The following is a 25,849-nucleotide window of genomic DNA, read 5'->3' as shown; positions in this document are numbered from 1 at the left end:
TACAACCACAGGCCCAATAAGCATGGGACACTGAAGAGATGCAATTGAAAAAAAAATCTGACCACGCAGCACTACAAATTAACTGCAACCACAATAAAATCCCACCCGGCAATTATAAGCAACATCGCAGACCACAAAAGGGGAGGGCCCTAATGCCGCTCCAACACCTCACCCCATCTCCAACAAATCACCCACACACACTTATAAGGATGAATATACAACCTCTCTGACTCTCTCCACACACAAATTAATACGCCACAACGGCCACGAGCACATGAATGTACCAAACCTAGACGGCAATTAGGCACACACACACACAACCAGTACAAGCGGAAATACACAACACTGGTGTGAAAACAACCAACATCATTGCAATACATTTATAATTTAGAACCATAACAAAGGTAACACATAACACATGCCCAACACCCATGATGCGCTGACAACCCCAAAAACCTCCCACAAGTACAGAAAATGCCCAAAAGACAGGGCATGAATTGCAGAAGTCCATACCTAAAAAAGAAAAGCAAGTTAATAATCACTCCCAACATGAAACAAAATTGCACAATTACCCTAGGAACAACAAAACACACCATACACCACGCACAGCCATGCCTAAACAGAACCACGCTTCACACACACACACACACACACATCCTGGCCAGGAGTAGACAACATGTTAAACATTACGTATCAGTTAAAGTGAGATCGTTAATACGCATATAAAAATCGAACATCTTGGGATCCAACTCCTTGAACTCCCGTAGCAGCGCATCATAGGATGAGCAGTACTCCATGTGAACACATCCCCCCAGTCCACATACAGCACACTGATGGGTACAGACTTTCTTCAGCCCATCAACTTCCAATTCCGCCGATCACCTCTTCACTCCAGACAAACTCTTGATGGGCGTGTTCACCCCGGCTTGTGAGACACGAGAAGATGCAAGATGAAAACACTTCTCTTCTGAGACAGCACCCTCGGGAGAACTGTGGTGTGGGTCCAAACGCAGGCTGGGCAAAGGAGCCACAACCGCCTCTTCCGCGATATCGTAACACACCACTCTGCCATGATGACTAGGAGCCGCACGCAGGGTCACGCTGTGTTCCAGGGGAATATTCACATTGCACTCCAAACACGCACAGACGCCCTGAACTGAAGCACCGACGTGTGTGGAAACCTCCAAATGCTCAGCGTCCGACCCAAACACTGCAGATACGGGGAAGGCCCCAACTTGACCCCGCGACCCAGCCATGCCCCTAAGAGTCCAAATGTTTTACTCTTGCTCGGTTCAAGGGGAGACACCGTGCTGTAGGTTCCTCTTGCCTAAGACGGAACGGCACCATGCTCAACCCCAACAGGGAGCACAGGCCACGGTAAATAGAGGACAACAGTTTGCACACCTTAAACACCTCACCAACACTGCAATGGCACACATCAGAACGGCTCCGCGCTCAACCCCGACCGGGGAGCACAGGCCACGGAGACGGAAAAGCAATGGTCCCTCACAGTCCAACAAACACATCGGAGTCAGCAACAAATCTCCGGTACTGGACCCAGAGCGTACACAATCCACCCCACTTGAGCCTGCCGGACGACTACAATGGAGTTCCGGTGCTGGACCCGGGGCAAACACACTATACCCCTCTGCAGCCTACCGAACTACCCACGCTGGCGTTGCAAGAATCCGGCGCTGGCTCAGAGGCACTCGCACGCACCCCCACTACAGCCAACCGGACAGCCAGGTCAAACTCCGTCAGGAAGTCCCAGGATTACACCAAGGAACGGACCAGCACAGATCCGCTTTGTGGCAATGAGAGAAAAGAAGGAACTCTTCTGATGCCCTGCCGGGTGGGGTTAACACGATGGAGGGCAGACTCTTCCCTCAGCAAACCTCTCCCTCCTCAGCGGAACTGTCCCCAACCGTCACCTTCCATTCACACGCACACCTCCCACATTCCAGCACGCACGCGAGCCCAGCTGCAAGACATCCCCTTCCACTCACGTTCCTTCCTCATCTGCACACGACCCTAACCCACAAGATACAACAAGTACCCATGATTCTTTCAGGTTGGCTGAGACCAGGCTGAATGAGAAGGAGGAGTTGATAAACCTTGTCAAGAATGGGACTACTGTTTCTGCGTATTCTTTGATTATCATGGCTAGGCATATTATCCCCTTTGCATTTGGAGGGTTTTACGTTTTTGAGGATATTTGCCACCTCTACTTCAGATACTTGCCTGAAGTTAAATGCTGGGGTGGAATGAATAATCACTGGTTTGTCCCGCATGTGGGAGGGATTCATGGATGCCCGTTTCTTTTCAATTTTGTGTTGTTGGGAGATTATTTTTGCTCATATGGCATTCTGGATACTAATGCACCAAGGCTCATCCTTGAAGATGGTGCTTGGAGGCAGAGCTGGGGTTTCAAGATCTCTGAGGATTCTAAATAGCTCATGAGTTGGAGTTGGCATTGGCTATCCTTGCATTGTATACTGCTGCTTTAGCTTTTATGATGGTCTATTTGTATTCCTTGGCTAATTTGGTGAATGTGGTCTTAGTAAGGTGAGTGGGGTCTTTCTTCGATATGTTTTATGCCTGTCTTTTCCTAGAGCACTGGTCTGAGATGTCTGCAGTGAACCAAGAATTAATGTGAGCTATTGGTTTGGCCTTTCATGGGGGGAGTAGGGCCACCAGGTTCATTGCTTTGGTAAAAGTGCTGGAGTAGAGATCTGCTAGAATCGTGGGGTCAGCAGAGCTAAGGTGTTCCTGGTTCAGGGAAGTGAGAAGGGGGAGATGGAGTCTTTGGTGATATTCCTGGAGCTGCAGGCGAATGTGGCTGGAAGGCTCGGGATGTCTGTTGCACATTGTTTTCGTGAAAGGTTGGTGAAGCAGAGGATATGATGGTCTGACCAGTGGCAGGGGCAGTTGGATGTGATGGTGATCTGGCTATTCAAGTCCGCAACCCAGTCCAGGGATCTTCCTTTGATGTGGGTAGGGTCAGTGACTCAATGTATAAAGGCTAAGTCTGTAAGGGAGTTGACTACCACGCTAGCGATTAAATCTGACGGGTCTTGGAGTCCTAGGATGAGATCCCCTAGGAGTATAATACTGGAAGATGGTCTGATGCTGTCAGTGAATAGATGGGTAATATCTTTTTCAAAGGTTGTGGGGGGGGCCTGGCTGCCTGTAAGTGATGTAGATAGTAGCAGAGTAGCACTGACCCAGACACCCTGGTCGACACCTTCAACAAAGCCATCACCATGGCTTTAGATACCATTGCTCCAACTAAACTGCGCAAAGGCAAACAAGAGGCACACTTGAATGCCTGGTTCACACCCCAACTTAATGATCTAAGAAAGCAGAAAAGAAAGATGCAAGCTATCTGGCGCAACTCGCCTACCGATAACAACAAAGCCAAATTACTCCAATTATCCAAACATTATAAGAAAGAAATCATCAACACAAAAATAAACTTATTTGACGATAGAATCATAAAAGCCAAATCAAACGCCAAGGAACTCTTCTCCATGCTCCGGGAAATGGAATCCCCCCTACAACCAGTAGACACTGTCCCAAAGGATAAGACATGGTGTACTAACATTCAAAATGCCCTATCAAATAAAATCTCCTCCCTCCAACTCAAAATAACAAAAAAAAGACTCCCTGCTCTCTCTGATCAACAAACACCACTGCCCTCTGAGCACAATACCATTCCACCTTTCAGTTTCAAAACTATCTCAATCATTGATACTGAAAAGGTCATTCTCTCCTTAAAGCCCTCCAATTGCAAGGGCGACAGTTGCCCAGCGCAAATAATAAAGGATGCAGCCAGAGACTTAGCCCCTTTTATCTTGAAGCTTATTAACTCCTCCTTTAAATCAAACACAGTACCTACCAACCTGAAAGAATCCTGGGTCCCCCCCTTACTTAAAAAACAAACCCTTAATCCCTCCATCCCCACTAACTATAGACCTATCACTACCGTACCTTTTCTACTCAAAATTATTGACAGAGTAGCCTACTTACAAATTCAAGACTACCTGGAAGCTAATCACCTGCTAGGCTCTCATAAATCGTGATTCCGCCCTCTCCATGGTACCGAAACAGCCTTGCTAGACCTTAAGACAAAAATTGAGGCTTTAAAGGATAGTGGCAAAACAGCTTTGCTACTTCTACTGGACTTGTCAGCAGCCTTTGACTTGGTGGACCATGTGTTTTATACAGCCACCTCAGGCTAGCTGCCAACTTCACAGGAGATGCCATAGCCTGGGTCCAATCCTTTCTAGCCAACCGGACTATGAGAGTTTTATCTACTTCCACCTGTGCTGATCCCATCCAAATAACATGCGGAGTCCCACAGGGATCCTGTGTCTCACCCACCATGTATAACATTTTCACCAAGCCACTATTCGACAAGTTGGACAGACTGGATGTCGCCTACACTAATTATGCAGATGACACCCAGATCCTCATACCCCTTTCGGGCAACTATGAAGTGAACCTCTTGGTGAATAAGATATACATCCTCATTCAGGCATGGATGGCGACCCAACTGAGATTCTGCTCCTCGGATCTGACTCCAACCTAAACAAACTAACTTCAAACTATGCATCCTTCAACATTGACAACAATGTCATTAAGGTCATGCCTGAGGTAAAAACTCTAGGATTCTATCTGGACTCCTCTCTCACCCTGAAAAAGCAAGTTAATTCTCTCTCCTCTACAACAGCCTACACCTGTAAATTAATCCGAGCTGCCAGACCATTCCCCTCTAGTGCCAGCTGTATCACCTTGGCTAATGCTCTTATCATGTCTAGACTAGACTATTGCAACGCCCTGTATTCAGGAGCTAACAAGTATGCCACTGACAAACTCCAAAGATTGTAAAACAATGCCTTAAGAGCAGTGTTGAACATCCCATACAGAGATCACATCTCTAAATTCCCGAAAGAGGCCCATTGGCTAAAAATAGAATCCTCCTCAAAACCATATCCATTACTTCCAAATGTCTCAACAACCTAGTACCTCCCTACCTATCGGAAAAAATCACCAGGAAAACCACAACCCGACCTTTGAGATCTGCCAACAAATTCTTGATCGACATCCCTAGATTTAAACTTACAATGGCTGGAGGAACTAGCTTCACAGTCAAAGCTGCGCAAGCATGGAATACACTCTCAATAGACCTCAGACATCCCTTACCTTACGTCAGATTCAGAACCAATGCTCTCAAATGGCTTCGCTCTAATGACCCTTAACTACTGCACCCTGACAACCATTGCACCTGACAGTAATACCGCGATTTACGCCTCGGTCGCCTGACCTGTGTCTTGTATCTAACTAGCTATATCTCTCCATGCTCACGAATGTAAAATATCTAAATCTCCCCATCCTCATCTACTGTATTCACATTGCAATCACCTGATTCCACGTATGACAATTGCCTGTAATGTTTCATTTACTGTACTACACACTGTGTCCACATGTATGGACAAGCCTGTGACAGGCAATGTAACTAAGCTATGAGAATTCCTGTACTGCTGCGCCCAGCTGCCCAAAGGCTTTGTGCGCATTATCAAATTAATAAACAAACAAACAAACAAACAGAGTCTGTGGGGGATGAGATAATCTTAGCTGATAATGCTTCACAGTTGGTTTCCATTGAACTAGCGATGGGACTAATTTGTTGGGTTTTTCTGTAGATGGGGCAACACCTCCGCCTCTAGTGACCGTTCTGTACGCATCTAAGTATTGTGAAACCTCTGGGAGGTCTATGGACAGCGCCGGGCCTGAGGCTTGATGAAGCCAGGTTTCTGTGATTGCCAATATGTCTAGTTGATTGGTAGTGATTAGGTCATTTAAGTCTAATGTATGTGTGGGGAAGGATCTGGCATTAAAGAGTGCTCCACCGAGGGGAAGAGGGCACGGGTCAGTTGAAATAGGAGTGCTCCCGTCCACAGGGAAAGGATCGGGGGAGAAGGTGTGTTTCGATCCCCCAGAAATTGACAACTTTTCAGCAAGATAAGACAGCTTGCCCAGAACCACCGCTTTGTTGGTGATTTCAGCAGATCTTAAAAAGTGATTGGGCAGCCAGTATTGGAAGAGAACAATAGAGGATAATTTGTTAAAACGTCTGTGTGACTAAAATGAATCGGGTGCAGAATGCAATACTGCCTTCAGCTGGGCTAAGGTGGAACGGGAAGACAACATTTCTGCCATCTAGATGAGAAAGAGCAACGGTCTGGATGGTGGTCTGGAAGTCCCATGAAAGAATACAATGTTTAATCTTATGAAGAAGTGACAGGTAAAAAACAAGATGTTGAAAGGCATGATATGTGGTTTAAAGTTCAGATTAGTATCCAGAGTAAAACCAAGAGATTTAATGGAGGACCCCAGTGTAGCAGTCATGCCAAGAGAAGTAAATTGTGTAAGCCTCTCTTGAAAAAGTGGAATGGCAGAAGATGATAACAAAGGAAATTCTGTCTTAACAAGATTTAGTTTACGGCTAGTAGAGAAATCCATTCACAGCATGGGCCAGCCAAATCAGACACCTCACAGGTAGAAGCAGGGTGTTAGGGAGAATTCTCATTCTATGGCTAATTTCCCTTACTTATAGAGTCCCCCAGCAGCTTTGCTGGATTTAAAGGGTTTGTTTTTTTCTCCTGCTAGGAGTGAGACTCTTTTTCCCACTCTTAGACATTTTTGCTATGTGTGTTCTAGGCTATTTTTGTGTTTCATGTCTATGGGGTTTCTCTCACCTCCATAGGAACCATCTTTATTCACATGTGTTACACAGCACCGTCTGTGCAGTGACACAGGGGTGTTGTAGCAACCCCCAAATATAGACTCCATACCCTGGGACTGACTACTGTCTCCCGGGACATGTAAAGTCCCCATTGACTATACTAGTTAATTTTTGTGAACTAAACCAGTACAACCCATCTTACTATGGAGGTACTGGGAAGGGTTAATAGTTTTTCCCTTATGTTCATTTTCGAGAGGGTACCGTACAGTCTCTCTCTCAAAAGTTTCTGGCTGGTGGCAGTGCTTACTACTGTAAATATTCAACCGCAAATAATTTCCTACGGGGTTTTCCCATTGTTCGAGGCTCCCACATTTTCTGACAGTCTCTAACATACCGACAGTGTATTTTAATATTAACTTTACTCCGGTAGGTTTTATTTGCCAGAACATTAATATAACTTCTTTCTCGTGTCTTTCTCTAAACTCCTAACCCAGGTTGGGGATCCTTTGTTAGTCCTTTTGGCGGGCTTCTACCAAGAAGCCCTCCTTTCGGCGCCACTGAGTCTGGGGTGGGTCCATTGTGTGGGAGGGGGAGTAGGACCCCTGGACAGAGTTGCCTCCGCATCCCATGTCGCACTCTATCCTGATAGGCTGGAGGGTCTCCCGCCAAGATGACCACTCCACTGTGTGAGTGACAGCTAGGCTGTATGAATGGGGCTCTTTTTGCATAAAAGCAGGGTCCTGAGGACTGGAAGAGCAAGACGTTGCCACTGGAACTAAGAAGCCGAAGAGGAGAGAAGCCAAAGACATCTGCAATGACTGAACCACCTGCTGCAGCATCTCACCACTTTTCTCCACACTACGAGAGAAGTTCTTCATCTGTAAGAGCCTTCTTCCCTTGAGCTGGTGGGGCCAACCAGTTTGCCAATCGCCTTCCAGGACCTGCCCTGATCGAATCGCCAGTACCTTCTAATCGGAGACCAGATAGCCAGGCACCCGTCCACCTGGACCGTGATTTAAAGGAGCGTACCTTTTATCCGTCGGGCAGCACCGTAGCTGGTTTCATCCCTGGATAGTGCAGTAACTCGAACCTTCCTCCACGACGAGAGCCTCTCTTCCCCTGCTGGATCCCCCGAACTGCAGGAACTACCAGGAACAACCGCCACCGCAGGAGCCACTTCTTCATTTTAAAGGTACATTGTTCCGCCAGACCCTTTCTGCGTGGTAGAGCTAAAGGTGTTTTAAATCCTTTACCTACCTGTTGGGTTGGCCGCCCCTCTCTCTTAACATTGTCTTTCACCTTCTGCATCCACTTTTTCAAACTCGTTAACCACTGACTCTGGCACAGGCCTATTGACTCTGGCTAAAATTGTTAGAACTGCCTTCACTAGATTGCTTCTCAACTAGAACTGTGTTGGCGCAACTACTTCTTATAACCACCCCTTCCTTCCCACTTTTAAACCTAGTGAAATGTCATTTTGCTCAGTTTTCATTTAAGTATTTGCTATACTGATGTACTGCCTTGCCTAACTGGTTCACAAACGAATGGGAAGTGTTGCTAGAGCCTATAAGAAGATATTTCTAAATGACTTGTGTTTTCCCTCCCCTGTAAGAAATTGCTAGAGTGCCATTTGTGTTTGGTTTTCATGTGTCGTTTTGCTCAGTTTTCACTCTTGCTCAAACTTGTCTACAATTTAACTAGGGAGTTATGTATACTTTCTTTGACCGAATTTAACTTGCTTAAGAACTGTGATAAATGTGTTTTACTAGAAGTGTATAAAATAAATATTTATTCCTTTTCAATACAAAGCTTTGGTCAGTGTTTCCTTGGTCCAGGGTACTGAAGGCCTATTGTGTAAACCCTGAATACTGCTCATCTCCCTCTTGAGATAAGTCTGACTGCTCATCCACCGCTACCAACTAAATCTTTGTGGTACAGACTGATACTAAAGGGGATTTATTGCTCTCACCTGTAGTCCTAATCTTCTGTAGTGCGCCCTAAGGGAACTGCACAGGATTCTGCCTAACACAGGGAAACATCTGATTAACGTTACCCTAACCTTTCCAGCAATGCTGGACAGGGCTGCCTCTATACTGACTCCAAAATTGATTTGTTTTAGAGATTTCTCTCAAACTGTATATTTATTAATGCAAAAAACAAATGCATTAATAGATTCTTTAAGGCACTCATGTTATTTTCATGTTGCAACACTTTTAAAACATCTGGGTGAATTCACATATGTAAGCAATACAAGGCTGCCCAGATAATTTAAAATATTGTTGAGCAGAACGTTTTCTATGACCCCTGTCTAAAATTCTGAACTATACTGCTCATACTATTTAATCAATTTAGGTTCCATGGGCAAGATAAACTGGTTACATGAGAATATAGGCATGTTGAAAGCGTACGCACAGCTCTTAGGCAGTCAAAGTTGTAAAGTCGATCAGCTCATATCAAATTATACTTGCATTGTAATGCATTAGTATGAATGCACATGTGTAGAGTGATTGAAGGAAATTGGTCATTTGACAATTAAAAAAAGGATCACTTAAAAGCAAGGCAGAAAAAACGAATACTCATGTGAGGTGTCAATGAATATTGGAGCTGCTGACTATGCTTTGCGTGTAGTGCAATCACCCTCCAAAGTCTACTTGTGTTCCTGATTTTTCACTCTGCCCACAATCCCACATCCCAATAGCCTGCCCCCTCACCTAGGACATCCTATAATAGGCTAACAAGCGGATAGGGCTGAGGTTCTTGTGTGGGTGCATTCTGCACTGGACGGCGGCTACTGCCCCACCATGGCTCCTTTAGCCAGTTTTGTCTGTGTGGGTCTTGAGCTGAGTTAACTGTCCCACCCCCATCAACCTCACCATGAACCACCATCTCCACATAAGAAGGAAGACTGACAGACATAGAGGGATTGCCAATAGCAGCTACAGGAACTGTGTTGACTGTGCTGTGCAACCCTTGCACATACCACTCACCCTAGTGATTTATGGTCACGTGTAAGTGCCGCTGGAGGGAGCGGGGCATGTGAAGGCTTGGCACATGTGGACACTTGTAGGCTACAAGGGAGCCAGTAATAAACACTGGAATGTCCACGCCGCAAACAACTAAATTTGTTGGGCAAGTTACAATTATTTATAATGATTCATATCGTGCAAGGAGTCCCAGTCAGTATCTCAATATCTCCAAATCAAATTTTATATGTGCAGTAAAAAAAATGGTTATATTCTTATCATACAGACAAAACACAAAAAAAACACATTTGCATGAAACAAATTATAAAACAAATTCTTGATCAAAACAATGACAAATTCAAAGTAGCACAATAACAAATAATAACAAGGAAGAAAAAACATAAGTGGAACAAAGAGGTATCGGTAATGCATTCATTCTTTGTGATCCGAGTTGTAAAGTGCTCATCGGTATTGTTAATAATACCCTTGGGTTAAGCACGATGAATCAATATTCATGCTCTAAATCTGCCTAGGTGTGTGTCGAAGATCTAATGTTTCACAGTGCCCCTTCTTGTCTTCTGGGCATGCGTACACATTTCGGCATACCAACAGTACTGGCATTCATGTACGCCTTCCTCAGGGCAGGAAAACCGTGGGGGGAGCAGAAAAGACGCTATTTCAAAGTGGTGTTCTGAAAGAGATCTGGAATCTGAGATACTCAACAGCCCATTACATTACAAGTCTCCCACGTCCCACTTACCCTGTGTTACTGGCAGGGGTGTTTGGGGGTTCTGAAATTGCGGGTTCCTCACAGAGAGGGACAACCACTCTCCCAAAGTCAAAGTCAGCCTGTTCTCCCAAGTATTAGTTGCTACAAGTAGAAATGAATTCTTTGTGATTACGATTCAAGGCTGGCTAAAGAGCCTGTGTGTGCCAAGCACAAAAACAATTATGTAGCGCATGCAATAAGTATAAAGGCCAAATGCCTGTATTGAATTTGTAAAATATACCTGGTAATGAATTGTGGATATGGATGGTATGCAGCTCTTCTGGGTGTTCAACATGTTGAAAAGAGCCCTGTCATAAAGGGTTACAAAGTGCACCCTATAGGGCAGAAAAATAAATAGAAATGTGTGTGATTAATTTCACTGGATGTAAACATCTAGTTTGTGAATGTGCTAAATAGAGACATTTGGTTCGTGACACAGTGCGTATGGACTATATTAACATTATTAAATTGGCTAATTTTGAATTAACCGCATCACAATCATCAGTTATTTCAAAAGACCTGTCCTTTGTGCCAGGCACATTACATTGTTTTGCACTGAGTGGCAAAGTATTTTTTGCTAAATCAAAATCATTTTACTATCTAGAGGGTTTGCACAATATCGCCCTGCATTTCTATATCTTCAATTTACACATTACCCTGAGGTGGACTGGGCACTCGATTTGTTTCTGTGTATAGCTCTCAATGTCAGAGGAAGAGAGTGTTAATAATGAGCTGTTTTATTACTGCACTGATATGTTATTTTCTGTTTCATTATCCTATTTATACTGATATTTCTTGTTTATTTGGTGATACATTGATGGTTTTATACCAGAAATAATGTTTTGATGACCAAAAACACATGCCGTGACTAGTAGGCCAATGTTTGCAATGAAAATAAACTACAATGCTAAAAGTCACAATATCAAAATGGCTGATTGATCAATTCAAGAAAAGTAATAGGTGGGCTCACACAGAATGAACTGTCTCCAGGCACCGCATAAGGACATACCTGATGGAGTCAGGCCAGTTTGCAACTCTGAAACAACTAGATAAATGGTTTGTTGTATTCTATTATCTGGGTTATATATTGCTAAAAGAAGGAGGTAAAACTTCAGAAAAGTTACTTAATTTGATTGATATGTTTTGTGTATGACAATTGTCTCAGTCCTCATTTTTGTACTGGTTTTGCTTTTCCACATTCCTACTATAAATCCAAGGCTTATGGTACAACAATGCGAAGACAGAGACAGACAGGAAGGACTGCTACACCTGACATTGGGCAACTTGAGATCTCTGTTCTCATTTGAAGGGTGCACCTGCTATATAAACTCCAGTTGTTACATACTGAAGCACCACTGCAAAGCAGCTATAGTACCCGGCAGCCAGGCTACCCAGCATTCAAAATTCTGCTCACAGCACTTCCTTTGTAAACAACTGTACTGAATCTTTGGGGCCAATTCATGGAATTATTTGTGTGAAAAATCAGGGATTTACACGCCATTCTGCATGCAAAACTCTGTTTGTCGTTTCATGGAAACGACTGTGCAGCACTTTTTCCTAACTTGCGTGGACTTCGCGCAGGCTCAGCACGTCTTTGCGAGTGGTCGAGTGCCTTGCGCGATACACCATGCAGAGAGTGAGTGAGGCCTGCGCAGAGGGCTGAGAAGGGGAGCGGAACTCAGAAAATGAGGAAGAACTAAGGAAAAGGCAGGTGTTATGATGGACGGGCCACAGGCAGTCCATAGCACGCCCACAAATGCACACAACAAAGGGTATTCTTGGATGTAACCACACAACCTCAAGCCTGAGAAATGACCACAAAAATCCCTCCACCTCTATGCCACCTGAAGGTAGGCGTAAGTACACTTGCGCATAGCAATCGCAGCGCAAGAGGTGGTTTTGCATGTCGCATTTAGGGGTGCATGTACGCAGCCGGGGATGCGATTGGATTTAGGTGTCATGTATGCAGTGTAATGTAGAGCAGGAACGGTTAACGGGGGTTCGCACGCCGATTTTCAGAGTTTTACCTGAGTTGTGATACATGGTACGCATGTTGTGGGGATGCACAGTTGCAGGGGACACTGGGTAGGGTCCTTGAGATGCAGCCCCACTTGCGGGGGACCCCACGGACTGTTTGAAGGGTGCGTGTATTTGCACCAGGGGGAACATGCAAAGGTAGCAGTACTGGCTGTTTTTGCTTTGCGTGGGGGGTGTCAAGGGCCTTCATCCGCGACTTGCACATCCAATACCCCATGCTCAAAAAAACATAAGATATAGCAGTATATACTTTTCTAAATTATATCACTGAGAAGCAGTTTCACAAAAATGCTCAGTAATCATTAAGAACATCCGGATGAGCCTGGATGTTGTATGTTTTGGGCCCTCTGCTCTGGAATCACCCTCAGATCGTCTCTGTTGTCTAACTCCTTTTGGTAGGAAAGCTCAAAGAAATGTACTCTTCCAGTAACCCAGTACGGATAACATAAAGAATCAAGAAAATGCATGTTCTACCTGCAGAAATGGACACTGGAAAAACACTGTTGTATGGAATGTTGTTAATGTGGAATAATGGCTAAGCACTGAGAAACACAGTTTTTGAAAACATGGGAAAACTCAGCCAACATACACAAAACATAAACATTGAAAACAGCAAACCTTAGTTAGATTACGTTTAGTTGGTACTTGTAAAATGCTAAATTGCCATGGTTGAGTTGCTGCGCACAACTGGATTTACGGCAGATGGAGACCGAAACATAGCATGCATTGCATCAACTATGGCATAGGGATTACAACATTAAGAGACTGATCCAAAGGTCGTCCGGTTATTATAGAAATAGTCTACAATCAACAGAACCATTCCAAAATGAGTTAAACAATTGAACTGATCAAGAATTAGGGAAGTGGGGATGAGTTGCATGGAAAGAAGTAGGTGGACAAAAAGCAAGCAGCGTCAAGCAGGTTTGTACTTTAGGTTATTTGTAAGAAAGGAAGATGTTTTGGCTGCACCTGCAAAAGCAGTCAAGCAAGGAATATTGCAGTAGACTGGCCTCTTCCATCCTTCGCTGCAGAAAGGACCTGAAGACTGTAATTTTCAAAGAACATCTCGTCAATGGCTGAGCGTTCCATTCAATCCTACTTCTGCCCATCCAGAGCTCCAAAGCCTCCCTCTCCTTCTCTCCTTACCCATCCCAGCTGCTCTGCTACCCTGTGCCCTACATGTAAATAGAGAATGGTAAATCATCTTGAAAAAGATTAAAGCCTGTCTAAACAATGGGGTTCGACTCGGCTCAAAAGTGTCAAGCTATTTGGAGCTGTGATGACATCAATAACATTTGTGAAGTCATGGGTGTTAGTTTTAGCAGTGCACGGTGGTGGCACGAGTTATGGTTGCTTAGCTTACCATAACTGGAGAATTTCTTTTATTTTTTTATTTTACTTGTAACCATAATATCCCTTTAACACACTTTTCCCACTGGTTTTGATAGGTTTTTATGAATGCAATTTAACCATAACGTCCCTTTAACAATGATTTTTTCACTGAATTTGATAGATTTTTATTAGCACAACTTAACCATAACGTCCTTTTAACAAAGTGTTTTCACCGGTTTTTAACTGGATAGCCTTAATTTGTGTACTTGTGCCATACAACATACTGACCCCGCTGGCCCACCATGATGGCCACAGTGTCTGCGGACTGTGCGACTGTCTGCGGACATCGGGCAGCATCCACAAGGCCCAAAAGCTCAGGGGTTATCTTACATTGTTGTAGCGTGCAGGGAACAAACAGAAGATGTTTAAAGGGCAACACATATGTATACTACTAGAAAAAAGTGTAGTAAGTCTACAAACCCTACAAACTCTGTACTTATAAAAGCAGAAGTGCAATTACATAGGTTGTGCAACATAATGGAATGCACCAAGCTGAAAAATAACCTGTGCATCTAACAATATTACCTCAGTGCAGCTTTGCATATACATTGAGGTGAAACTGTCACAAGGAAGTCCAACGTACTAAGAAGAGAACCATACAAAAACTAGTAAGTACACTATATTTCTTCCTGTAACAGTGGAGTTTGTTGTGTGTACATGGCTAGTAAAAAGCATTATTTTTTTTACACGGAAATGGCAAGCACACTAGACTGGCTCGTGGAGAATTTCCCCCATGATGAAATGAGTGACGATAGCAACCCTAAAGGTACACAGTACAATGTTTAAAGTAGGAAAAGTAATGCACATTTCACTGAAACATGCATCTTTTTTAAGAAAATGCAAATAAAGAAAATGGGCCGGAAGCACCAGCTACTGTGCAAGAAGATGGGCACAGACAGACACAAAGTGCAAATGTGGGAAATGAACAGATAAGCCTGTGTGTGAAAATGGATCAACTGAACACCAATTTTGCAGACTTTAAAGTATTTGTAGAAAGGCATATAATGGGCAATATTAAGTACCACTGCTCCACTTGTACTGTGCCCCTTCCCCCTGTCCCAGCCAACATCCCCACAAATTCCTTGTAGTCAAAGACGCTAGGATGAGACCTCAATCCCTTCCTCCCCTGATGACCAGCCTGGGCAAAACCCCAATTACCCTGTATATGTTTCCCTTTTGGCTAACCCTTCCTTTTCCTAATTGAATGTTTTTGGTCTGTGTTAATACATTTCTATGTGTTTGCTGTTGCTGTGTGTGTGGTTTTTTTTTAAAAAAGCCCTGTTTGGAGTGCACAGACAGCGCGACTGTCCGTAATCAAAATGGAGGTGTCCTACGGACACCGCGCCTGTCCGGACATGTCAGCAAAGTTGTGATATACTTTTAATTAGTTCGGGGAGCCCACCCGTGTCCTTCTGATACCTGGGTACATGTTCATCTCATCCCCTGTGTCCTACAAACACTGTGCCTGTCCGGCATGTCCGCAAAGCTGTAACGTACTTTAATTAGAGCCCAACAATTAATTACGAACACTGTGCCTGTTCGGAGATGTCCCCACATCTCCAATCTGACAAGGTCATGCCTACCACCTGCTTACCACAGTTAGACCTATTAGGCATGAAACCTAACAATCTGAACCTACACTCTCCTATTCATCCTCCAATACCATCTCCTGCCCAATAGATCCAATTATATGCCGCTAGCCCTATGCCCAACCTGTAACGCTCACCTGATTCCCGCAGAGGCGCCGGTCTTGACTGGGTGAATGCGGTATCTTCAAAGGTGATGTGTAACACACGGTTGGCTCTTTGGGCTGGACTTCTGTGCACTGTATGTCTGACTCGAAGAGTAAGATGTCTGCAGATAGAAAATATGGGATTAATGAACTGGGGTTATTGGGTGCCTCTCTCCTCTTCCCTTTCTTTTCTCCTGTAGAACCCCAAAGGTTAACACCCTCACCTTAGGTAAGTGAACGCCGAGCTCTCCATCTGCCTCGGGGCAGGGTGCCGTAACCAGTTTCTTCACTGGATAAGGGTGCAGGCCTCTTGACCTCAGAGGACTGCTGTCCGTCGTTAACTGCACGAACGGTAAGTTCTGGGCACTTCAAATGTCTTAAAAGTCTTTTGTAATGATATCTCTTGTTTTGCAGGGTTCCGGCGATGGCGGATGGCGGGCTGATGAGAGTTGAGGATCGAACCCGCGTGAGGAATAGAAGCGCCTGGAAGCACGTAAGTAAGCGCTTGTAGCCTGCTTCACGATGCGCACTCACTGTCCCTTTTATCTTGCAGGTACAAGTTCGGAGCTTTAGAGAAGCTGAAGGGTGCTGGAATACCCACTGGATTCGGCGTGGGAAGGAGTAATGGCACGTGAGTAATAAAGTTGCCCAATGTCTTTAAACGCACCTTCGTTTGTCTTTCAGATGCGGGATGCAGCGCCGAAGGCCTCCGGAGCGTGCGAAGAGCTGGTAAGCTTTTGTCTTTCAGATGCCGGAATGCAGTGCGAAGACCTCCGGAGCATGCGAAGAGTAGGTAAGCCTTTGTCTTTCAGATGCCGGAATGCAGCGCGAGGCGTTGGTGACAGCCGATGGACCAGGTAAGAGATGCGCTGCCACTGAAGACCGTAGTGCTAACCTGTTCTTTCTTTGTCTTTACAGGTGCTGCTGAAGACTGGATTCCAGGATGGTAAGCCTTTGTTCCCTTAGGCCCAGGATCAGAAGCAGAAGACACGATGAGCGTTCTGCTGCAGAGAATGCAGAATAACGCAAAGCAAGATTCATCCCTCGGGTGTGGTTTAAATAGCCCCCTGTAGTGCTTAGGTGTCTCCTTCCACAGCCACGCCTAGGTAAGAAAAGAGTTCCTGCTTTCCAGAAGAGTTCCAGTGTTCTGAACCTAGGGAGTGGCTCCTGCCCCACCCAACAGGAAAAGTAGTCCCAAACAGAAGAGGATCCGGGGTTCAACTGGCAGGCAGGCATCTTTATGAGCCTGGTGCCACTTACCGCCAGGACAGGGTCCAAAAGGTCCCAATTGAGACTGGCTGGCACTCGGAACCGGGGTTATGGGTCTGCTTCCAAGGGAGTCGGGCAAGTCCTGATCTTTTGGAAGCAGAGATCATGACAGCACCCCCCCTCAAGGCCCCTCCTAAACCGGGCTTCTCCGGGGGTTTGGGCTTGTTAGGAAATGTTCGATGAAATCTTTTGATTAGACGAGGCGCGTGGACATATTCTGCAGGTTCCCAGGATCTTTCTTGGGGACCGTAGCCTTTCCAGTCAATCAGGTAAAATAGTTTAGATTTGGAGATCTTGGAATCCAGGATGCTTTTGACTTCAAACTCGAGTTCTCCATCAACTAGAATAGGTTTTGGAGATGTAGTTAGTCGGGTTTGAGGTTGCAAGGGTTTTAATAGAGAGACGTGGAAGACCGGATGTATCTTCATGTGAGGGGGCAAGTCCAACTTGACCGCTACTGGATTTACTATGGTAGTGATGGAATAGGGACCAAGGTATCTTGGGTTGAATGTGCGTGGTCCTTTTAGAGGTAGATATTTGGTGGATAACCAGACTTGATCTCCTACTTGATATTGGGGGGCTTCCTTCCGATGTTGGTCTGCTCCTTTCTTGTATCGTTCTTTAGCCCTTTGAAGGTGAGAAACGGCTTCCTTAAAGGCTTGGGTGATTGTAGAATGCAGGTGGTCTACTGCTGGTGTTCCAAGATCTTGGAGTGGATCCAACTCCGAGGTTCGAGGGTGACTACCGTATAAAAGAAAAAACGGGGTCTTCCCAGTTTCCGAGTGGACAGAGTTATTGTAGGCATATTCGGCTATCCAAAGGATATCTTTCCAAGTTTTTTCAGTTTGTTGTAGCATGCAGCGCAAATACTGTTCCAGAGTTTGATTGGTCCTCTCGGTTTGTCCGTCGGTTTGAGGGTGGTGGCTGGTCGAAAGTCTCACATCAATTTGAGCCGACCGACAGCAACTTCGCCAAAAATGAGAAATAAATTGACTACCTCGATCCGAAATTAGAACTGAAGGAAAACCGTGCAGTCGGACGATGTTTTCGAGAAATTCTCGGGCCAGAGTTGCTGCTGTTGGTAAGCCTTTGAGTGGAATGAAATGCGCCATCTTGGAGAATAGGTCCACGATTACTAGGATCGGATTGTATCCGGAGCATGGAGGTAGATCGGTGATGAAGTCCATAGAAAGCGTATGCCAAGGGCGAGGCGGGATGTCAATAGGGCGTAAGAGGCCGGCTGGTTTTTCCTTTTGACTCTTGTTTTAGGCGCATACTCCACAGGACATTATAAAGTCTCTGATATCTTTTTTCCAAGACAGCCACCAGAAGTAGCGCTTGATCTTTTCCGAGGTCTTGGTCATACCGGGATGTCCTTCCATTAAAGAATCGTGATAACAAGAGAGTACCTTTTTCTGTAAATCTGTGCTGGGCAGGTATAACCGTTCTTGGAAATATAATAGGTTGTCCTTCACCGTAAAGTCCTTTCCCTGCAGATGCCAATTCTGTATGTCTGCTGGAGTTACCAGTAGCCTGGCTTTGTCCTTAACTTCCTCTATGGATTGTGTGGCGATTACACCTAGAATTCTTTGTTCGGGAATGATAGGTACAGGTTTAGGATTGATCAAATGTTCTTCCACTCCCATCCGAGAAAGGGCATCAGCTTTACCGTTTTTTGTACCAGGTCGATAGGTAATTATGAAGTCAAACTCGGCAAAGAATAGTGCCCAACGGAGTTGCCTAGAGGATTGAGCTTTTGCGGTTTTCAAATATTGCAGGTTTCGGTGATCTGTAATCACAGTAACGGTGTGTCGGGCCCCCAGAAGATAATGCCTCCAAGCCTTAAAGGCAGACTTGATAGCTAGAAGTTCCTTATCAGTAATAGTGTAATTGATTTCAGGAGGTGAGAATTTGCGGGACCAAAATGCCACGGGATGCAACTGATTGGTTACTGGGTCCTTTTGTGATAGAACTGCCCCCATGGCAAGGCTCGAAGCATCAGTTTCAACGATGTAGGGGAGTTCTGGGCGAGGATGTTTTAAGATCGGTGCAGAGATAAATCTAGTCTTCAAATTCTGGAAAGCTTGTTCCGCCTCGGTAGACCATTCAAAACGTTTGTTTTTCTTTAACAAGGCGGTGATGGGCTGGACTATTCGAGAGAATTCGGGAATAAACCTGCGGTAAAAGTTAGCGAAGCCTAACATACTTTGAACACCTTTTACGGAGGATGGCGATGGCAATTTGAGAATTGCATCGACCTTCTTTGAATCCATACGCACTCCGCTAGGTGATAATATGAATCCCAAGAATTCAACTTCAGTCACGTTGAAAACACATTTTTCCAATTTAGCGAAAAGTTTGTGTTGACGCAATCTCTCGAGGACCATTTTCACGTGTTTCCGATGTTCAATTTCCGATGAAGAATAAACGAGGATGTCGTCAATGTAAACAACAACACACACATCTATGAGCTCTCTGAGGACATCGTTCATAAAATATTGAAAGGCGGCCGGGGCATTGCAAAGTCCGAAGGGCATGACCTGATATTCAAATAGCCCATACTTGGTGCGGAAGGCCGTCTTCCATTCATCGCCCTCTTTTACTCGTACCAAGTGGTAGGCTCCTCTAAGATCCAGCTTTGTATATATGCATGCTTTTCTGACTTGGTCCAGGAGTTCAGGGATCAAAGGTAACGGATATCTATTCTTAACGGTGATCTGGTTCAGGGCGCGATAATCTATACAAGTTCTAAGGTCCCCTTCTTTTTTTGGAACGAAGAACAAAGCTGAGGAAGCAGGGGACTTGGAAGGACGAATAAACCCATTCGCTAGGTATTGATCCAGGTATTGTCGGAGGTGAAGATTCTCAGGCTCGGTGAGGGCATAAATTCTACTACAAGGAGGAGTAGATCCAGGTATCAGGTCTATCTGGCAGTCATAAGACCTATGAGGAGGTAGAGAGTTAGCCTGATCCTTCCGGAAAACATCTTGGAATTCTAGGTATTCAGGATGTAACTGAGGAGCCTCTGAGGAAATTGCTGCCAGTGCAACACCAGGTCGAGGGTGACAAGTAGAGACACATTCTGGAAACTGAACCGTTCTTGCTCGCCAATCGATCTGAGGATTGTGCTTCTCTAACCAAGGAATTCCTAGAATAATCTGGAACTGGGGGGCCTTGATCACATCGAACACGATCTTCTCTTGGTGTCCATCTTGACTTACTAGCGTCACTTCTTGGGTGGTATGCGTTACTGGTCCGGAGGCTATCTCCGTACCATCCACCGTAGTAATGACGTCCTTTACAGCCTTTGGACAAAGAGTCAGATTCATCCTCAAAACCATTTCATGATCCAAATAATTGCCGATGGCACCGCTGTCGACGTAAGCTTCAATCGCATGTAATCGATCCGGATGTTCAGGGCTAATGAGGACCATAGGTATCACGAAATGCGAGGTCACGGAACTGGTTTTAATGCTCGGCAAGAGGACCTCTATTCTTGTCGGGCAAGGTCGTTTCCCTGCTCAGAGTTTGTGACCCTGGTAACTGCAGCTCCTACTGCCTTCTTGGCTGGTTTCACCGGACAGTCTCGAAGAAAGTGCCCCGAGTTTCCGCAATAGAGGCATAATTGCAGCTGTTTTCTCCTTTCCCGCTCCTTTTGTGTTAGTGGTCCTTTCAGGCCCCCTATTTGCATGGGTTCCCCGGAGTCTACTCCTTTGGTAGGAGTTGGTGGTTTGGAAAATACTCGAGCATCAAACTTGGAACGATCAGCCTTCCTGTTCTGCAGTCTGTGGTCAATTTGAACGACTAAGTCAATATAGTCTGAACAGTCTTGCGGGGGATTCACTACTTGGGCTAACACATCTTTGAGCTCTCCACGTAGACCTCTATAAAACAGCGTAATCCTTTTGTCCTCAGGCCATCGAGTTTCCACTATCAGTCTGTTGAAAGACGCAATATAAGCCAAAAGGTCTTGATTACCCTGTCGCAATGAAAGGAGCTCATTGTCCAAGGCCTGCCCCTGTGAATGTCTTGCAAACAGTTTTTCCATACTGAGCTGAAAAGCTCGAAAATCATGGAGAACCGGATCATCTTGATTAACTAGAGGGATCGACCAGTCTGCCGCATTGCCACTAAGGTACGAAAGCACGAAAGCTACCTTAGCTTGATCAGTTAGAAAGGCTGCTGGCCGGCATAAGAATTGCAACCGGCACTGATTAATAAATACTGCAAACCTGTTTGGGTCACCAGAAAATCGTTCGGGCGGAGCCAGAGGTACATTCCCAGGTAGGTTGATCTGCACTGGGTTCGTAGAGGATGTTGAAGGAAGATTTGCCCCTGATGCGGGTAACAGAGTTTGTCCGGCTTGTGACTGTAGCAATTGTCTAGCGAGATCGTCTGTTCGCTCCTTGGAAATAATCAGTTCCCTTCTTAGAGCATTCGTTTCCTGACGGGCTGCATGCACTTCTGCTCTTAGTTCCCCAAGTAACTGGGCTAGCTGGTCGCTATCCGAGGTTTCCATAGCGCCTGGGTGGGAGTTTTGCGATAGGCTTTGCGTTCTGTAACGCTCACCTGATTCCCGCAGAGGCGCCGGTCTTGACTGGGTGAATGCCGTATCTTCAAAGGTGATGTGTAACACACGGTTGGCTCTTTGGGCTGGACCTCTGTGCACTGTATGTCTGACTCGAAGAGTAAGATGTCTGCAGATAGAAAATATGGGATTAATGAACTGGGGTTATTGGGTGCCTCTCTCCTCTTCCCTTTCTCTTCTCCTGTAGAACCCCAAAGGTTAACACCCTCACCTTAGGTAAGTGAACGCCGAGCTCTCCATCTGCCTCGGGGCAGGCTGCCGTAACCAGTTTCTTCACTGGATAAGGGTGCAGGCCTCTTGACCTCAGAGGACTGCTGTCCGTCGTTAACTGCACGAACGGTAAGTTCTGGGCACTTCAAATGTCTTAAAAGTCTTTTGTAATGATATCTCTTGTTTTTCAGGGTTCCGGCGATGGCGGATGGCGGGCTGATGAGAGTTGAGGATCGAACCCGCGTGAGGAATAGAAGCGCCTGGAAGCACGTAAGTAAGCGCTTGTAGCCTGCTTCACGATGCGCACTAACTGTCCCTTTTATCTTGCAGGTACAAGTTCGGAGCTTTAGAGAAGCTGAAGGGTGCTGGAATACCCACTGGATTCGGCGTGGGAAGGAGTAATGGCACGTGAGTAATAAAGTTGCCCAATGTCTTTAAACGCACCTTCTTTTGTCTTTCAGATGCGGGATGCAGCGCCGAAGGCCTCCGGAGCGTGCGAAGAGCTGGTAAGCTTTTGTCTTTCAGATGCCGGAATGCAGTGCGAAGACCTCCGGAGCATGCGAAGAGTAGGTAAGCCTTTGTCTTTCAGATGCCGGAATGCAGCGCGAGGCGTTGGTGACAGCCGATGGACCAGGTAAGAGATGCGCTGCCACTGAAGACCGTAGTGCTAACCTGTTCTTTCCTTGTCTTTACAGGTGCTGCTGAAGACTGGATTCCAGGTTGGTAAGCCTTTGTTCCCTTAGGCCCAGGATCAGAAGCAGAAGACACGATGAGCGTTCTGCTGCAGAGAATGCAGAATAACGCAAAGCAAGATTCATCCCTCGGGTGTGGTTTAAATAGCCTCCTGTAGTGCTTAGGTGTCTCCTTCCACAGCCACGCCTAGGTAAGAAAAGAGTTCCTGCTTTCCAGAAGAGTTCCAGTGTTCTGAACCTAGGGAGTGGCTCCTGCCCCACCCAACAGGAAAAGTAGTCCCAAACAGAAGAGGATCAGGGGTTCAACTGGCAGGTAAGTAAGCAGCATGGTCTGCTGCAGGTAAGTCCACCCAAGCATTATGAGCCCGGCGCTTCCAGTGCTGGGACTGGGCATCTTTATGAGCCTGGTGCCACTTGCGCCAGGACAGGGTCCAAAAGGTCCCAATTGGGACTGGCTGGCACTCGGAACCGGGGTTATGGGTCTGCTTCCAAGGGAGTCGGGCAAGTCCTGATCTTTTGGAAGCAGAGATCATGACACAACCAACCATGCCCTACCAAAATAAGAAACTCCAGACTGGGTTATAGAGCTGGACTAGAGCCAACTATTCTTTTCCTAAAAGCATCATCAAAAATTGTGCCAAATCCAAATCAGGCACCCACACCTGGAAAAACTGCCCTTGATGGCACACATGGCTCTAAAACTAATTTAGCCCCAGATTCCATAACTGCATCAAAGGGGGACTCATAAATGCTAGATTGCTTACAGCCCATGCCCTCGACATCTGCAACTTCATTACCTCTAACAACCTAGACTTCCTAGCCATTACAGAAACTTGGCTCCTGCCCACTTCCGGTCCCTTGCCCTCATTGGCCATTCCGGACAAATACACTATCATTAGGCAGGATAGGACCTCTACAAAAGGTGGAGGCATCACCTTCATCACAAACACTTCACTTGGACTAAGGCCCAGCCACATTCTAACCTTCCCTTCAGGTGCATTCCTCACTATCAAGCTACCAATGACACCAACGGAAACCATAACAATTCACAATATGTACAGGCCACCAGGTCCCCTATCCTCCTTCGGGAATGACATAACCCTACTCCTCACAGCTAACATAAAGCCAGGCTCACAAGTGATGTTCCTGCAAGACCCTAACCTAGGTCTTCATGACCCTAAAGATGCCAATGCACTAATAATTGCTAATAGTGTCTCAGAGCTAGGTTTCACACAACGCATCTCCCAACCCACACTCACGATAAAGGTAGACTATTAGACTGGATCACTGACTTCAACTGCAATATTAACATCCTGCCCAACCATCCTTGTGCCTGGTCCGACCATCATACTATTATCTTCTTATTACAGGATGCCAATCACTTCAACGTAGAAAAACCCATGGTACATCCCAAACTCTCAAGAAACATGCGCAATTTAATTGCCAAAAAACTTCTCCCATTCCTCAAACCTCTCACTAACCCTGCCATCTCTAATATCGACCCAACCACTCTAGTGGACTCTTACAACAACACCATTCTGAATGCCATCAACATGATCGCTCCACTAAAAATGCGGCAAGCCAAACCACGTTCACATTTAAACACTTGGTTCACCCCACACCTTAGAACCCTGCGCAAGAATAAAAGAGCTGCAGAAGCCTCCTGGAAAAGCCTCCCCTCAGTAGCCAACAAAGAGACCTTCCTAACAGTCGCATCTAATTACAAAACTGATATTTTCCTAGCCAAAAGTGATTCCTACAATGACTGAATCTCCAAAGCTAAATCCAACACAAAATAATTATTTAGCATCCTTAGAGAACTCAAAACCCCTTCTGTTCCACCTGTAACTTGCATTAAAGACGTTACTTGGTGCACCAATATTCAGTCAGCACTCTCAGACAAAATTGAGATGCTGCAAACTAAAATAGAGAAAAAGAGAGCAAGCCTGACTGCCAACACTGCCCCTCCGATAGCCCAAACACCCCCTTCTGTTGAACATGACCTGTTCAAATTCATACCTCTCACAGCAAACGATGTTGAGAATATTATCTTGGGTCTAAAAGCTTCTATATGCTTTGCTGATGTCTGCCCAGCTTCAATTATTAAAGAGTCAGCTAAAGAGCTTGCACCCTTTATCACAACCATAATCAATGCTTCCTTTGCAACTAACACAGTACCGACGAATTTGAAGGTTGGCTGGGTCATGCCACTTCTAAAGAAACCGACCCTAACACACCAACGAATTATAGACCTATCACAACTGTGCCCTTTCTCCTTAAAATTCTGGACAGGGCTGCCTATCTACAGATCCAGCGTTATCTGGAAAGCAGAAATCTACTAGGACTCCGCCAATCAGGTTTCTGACCGAGACATGGTACGGAGACTGCCCTGTTAAAGCTTGTAGCTGAAATGGAGTTCATAAAAGACAAAGGCAATTTGGCACTCCTTTTGCTACTAGATCTATCAGCGGCCTTTGATTTGGAGGACCATTAAGTCCTTTGCAAACACCTCGCATCTGCAGCACACTTCTCTGACAAAGCCACCTCCTGGATCCAGTCCTTCTTAAACAATAGAACCACTAGAGATTTCTCTCCTTTTGCCTCTGCTAGCCTAGTCCCCGTCACCTGCAGAGTACCCCAAGGATCATGCACCTCACCCATTCTATACAATATTTTCACGAAGTCCCTCTTCGACAACTTTGACCATTTGGGTGTCTCCTATAAAAACTACACGGACGACATCCAAATCCTTATTCCCATCTCTGATGACTACAACACAGACTCCAAGCAACTAAATGACATCTACCAAATCATCCAATCCTGGATGGTCAAACACGGACTATGTCTCAATGACGACAAGACAGAGCTGCTCCTTGTGGGAACTCAAGCCAGATTTAACAGACTCGACAAACAATTCAATGCCTTCAATATTGATGGGAACATTATTACGGTCTCAAAAAATGTGTATACTTGTGCCATACAACATACTGACCCCGCTGGCCCACCATGATGGCCACAGTGTCTGCGGACTGTGCGACTGTCTGCGGACATCGGGCAGCATCCACACAGCCCAAAAGCTCAGGGGTTATCTTACATTGTTGTAGCGTGCAGGGAACAAACAGAAGATGTTTAAAGGGCAACACATATGTATACTACTAGAAAAAAATGAAGTAAGCCTACAAACCCTACAAACTCTGTATTTATAAACGCAGAAGTGCAGTTACATAGTTTGTGCAACATAATGGAATGCACCAAGCTGAAAAATAACCTGTGCATCTAACAATATTACCTCAGTGCAGCTTTGAATATACATTGAGGTGAAACTGTCACAAGGAAGTCCAACGTACTAAGAAGAGAACCATACAAAAACTAGTAAGTACACTATATTTCTTCCTGTAACAGTGGAGTTTGTTGTGTGTACATGGCTAGTAAAAAGCATTATTTTTTTT

At 45.4% G+C, this 25,849-nt stretch overlaps 1 protein-coding gene across 1 annotated transcript in view; it reads left to right on the top strand.

The window, feature by feature from the left end:
* The window catches only part of LOC138567790 (olfactomedin-like), a 187,653-nt gene that overhangs the window by 121,387 nt on the left and 40,417 nt on the right, over window positions 1-25,849 (top strand). The window contains exon 5 of the mRNA XM_069646282.1: window positions 2,689-2,697. Within this exon, the coding sequence (XP_069502383.1) occupies window positions 2,689-2,697 (9 nt within the window). The remainder of the gene's footprint in view (window positions 1-2,688; window positions 2,698-25,849) is intronic.

This window comes from Ambystoma mexicanum, chromosome 2p (assembly GCF_040938575.1).
Source record: "Ambystoma mexicanum isolate Mex_15411 chromosome 2p, UKY_AmexF1_1, whole genome shotgun sequence".
Taxonomy (NCBI): domain Eukaryota; kingdom Metazoa; phylum Chordata; class Amphibia; order Caudata; family Ambystomatidae; genus Ambystoma; species Ambystoma mexicanum.
Note: the sequence above shows the minus strand (reverse complement) of the source record. Positions and strands in the feature narration are given on the sequence as shown.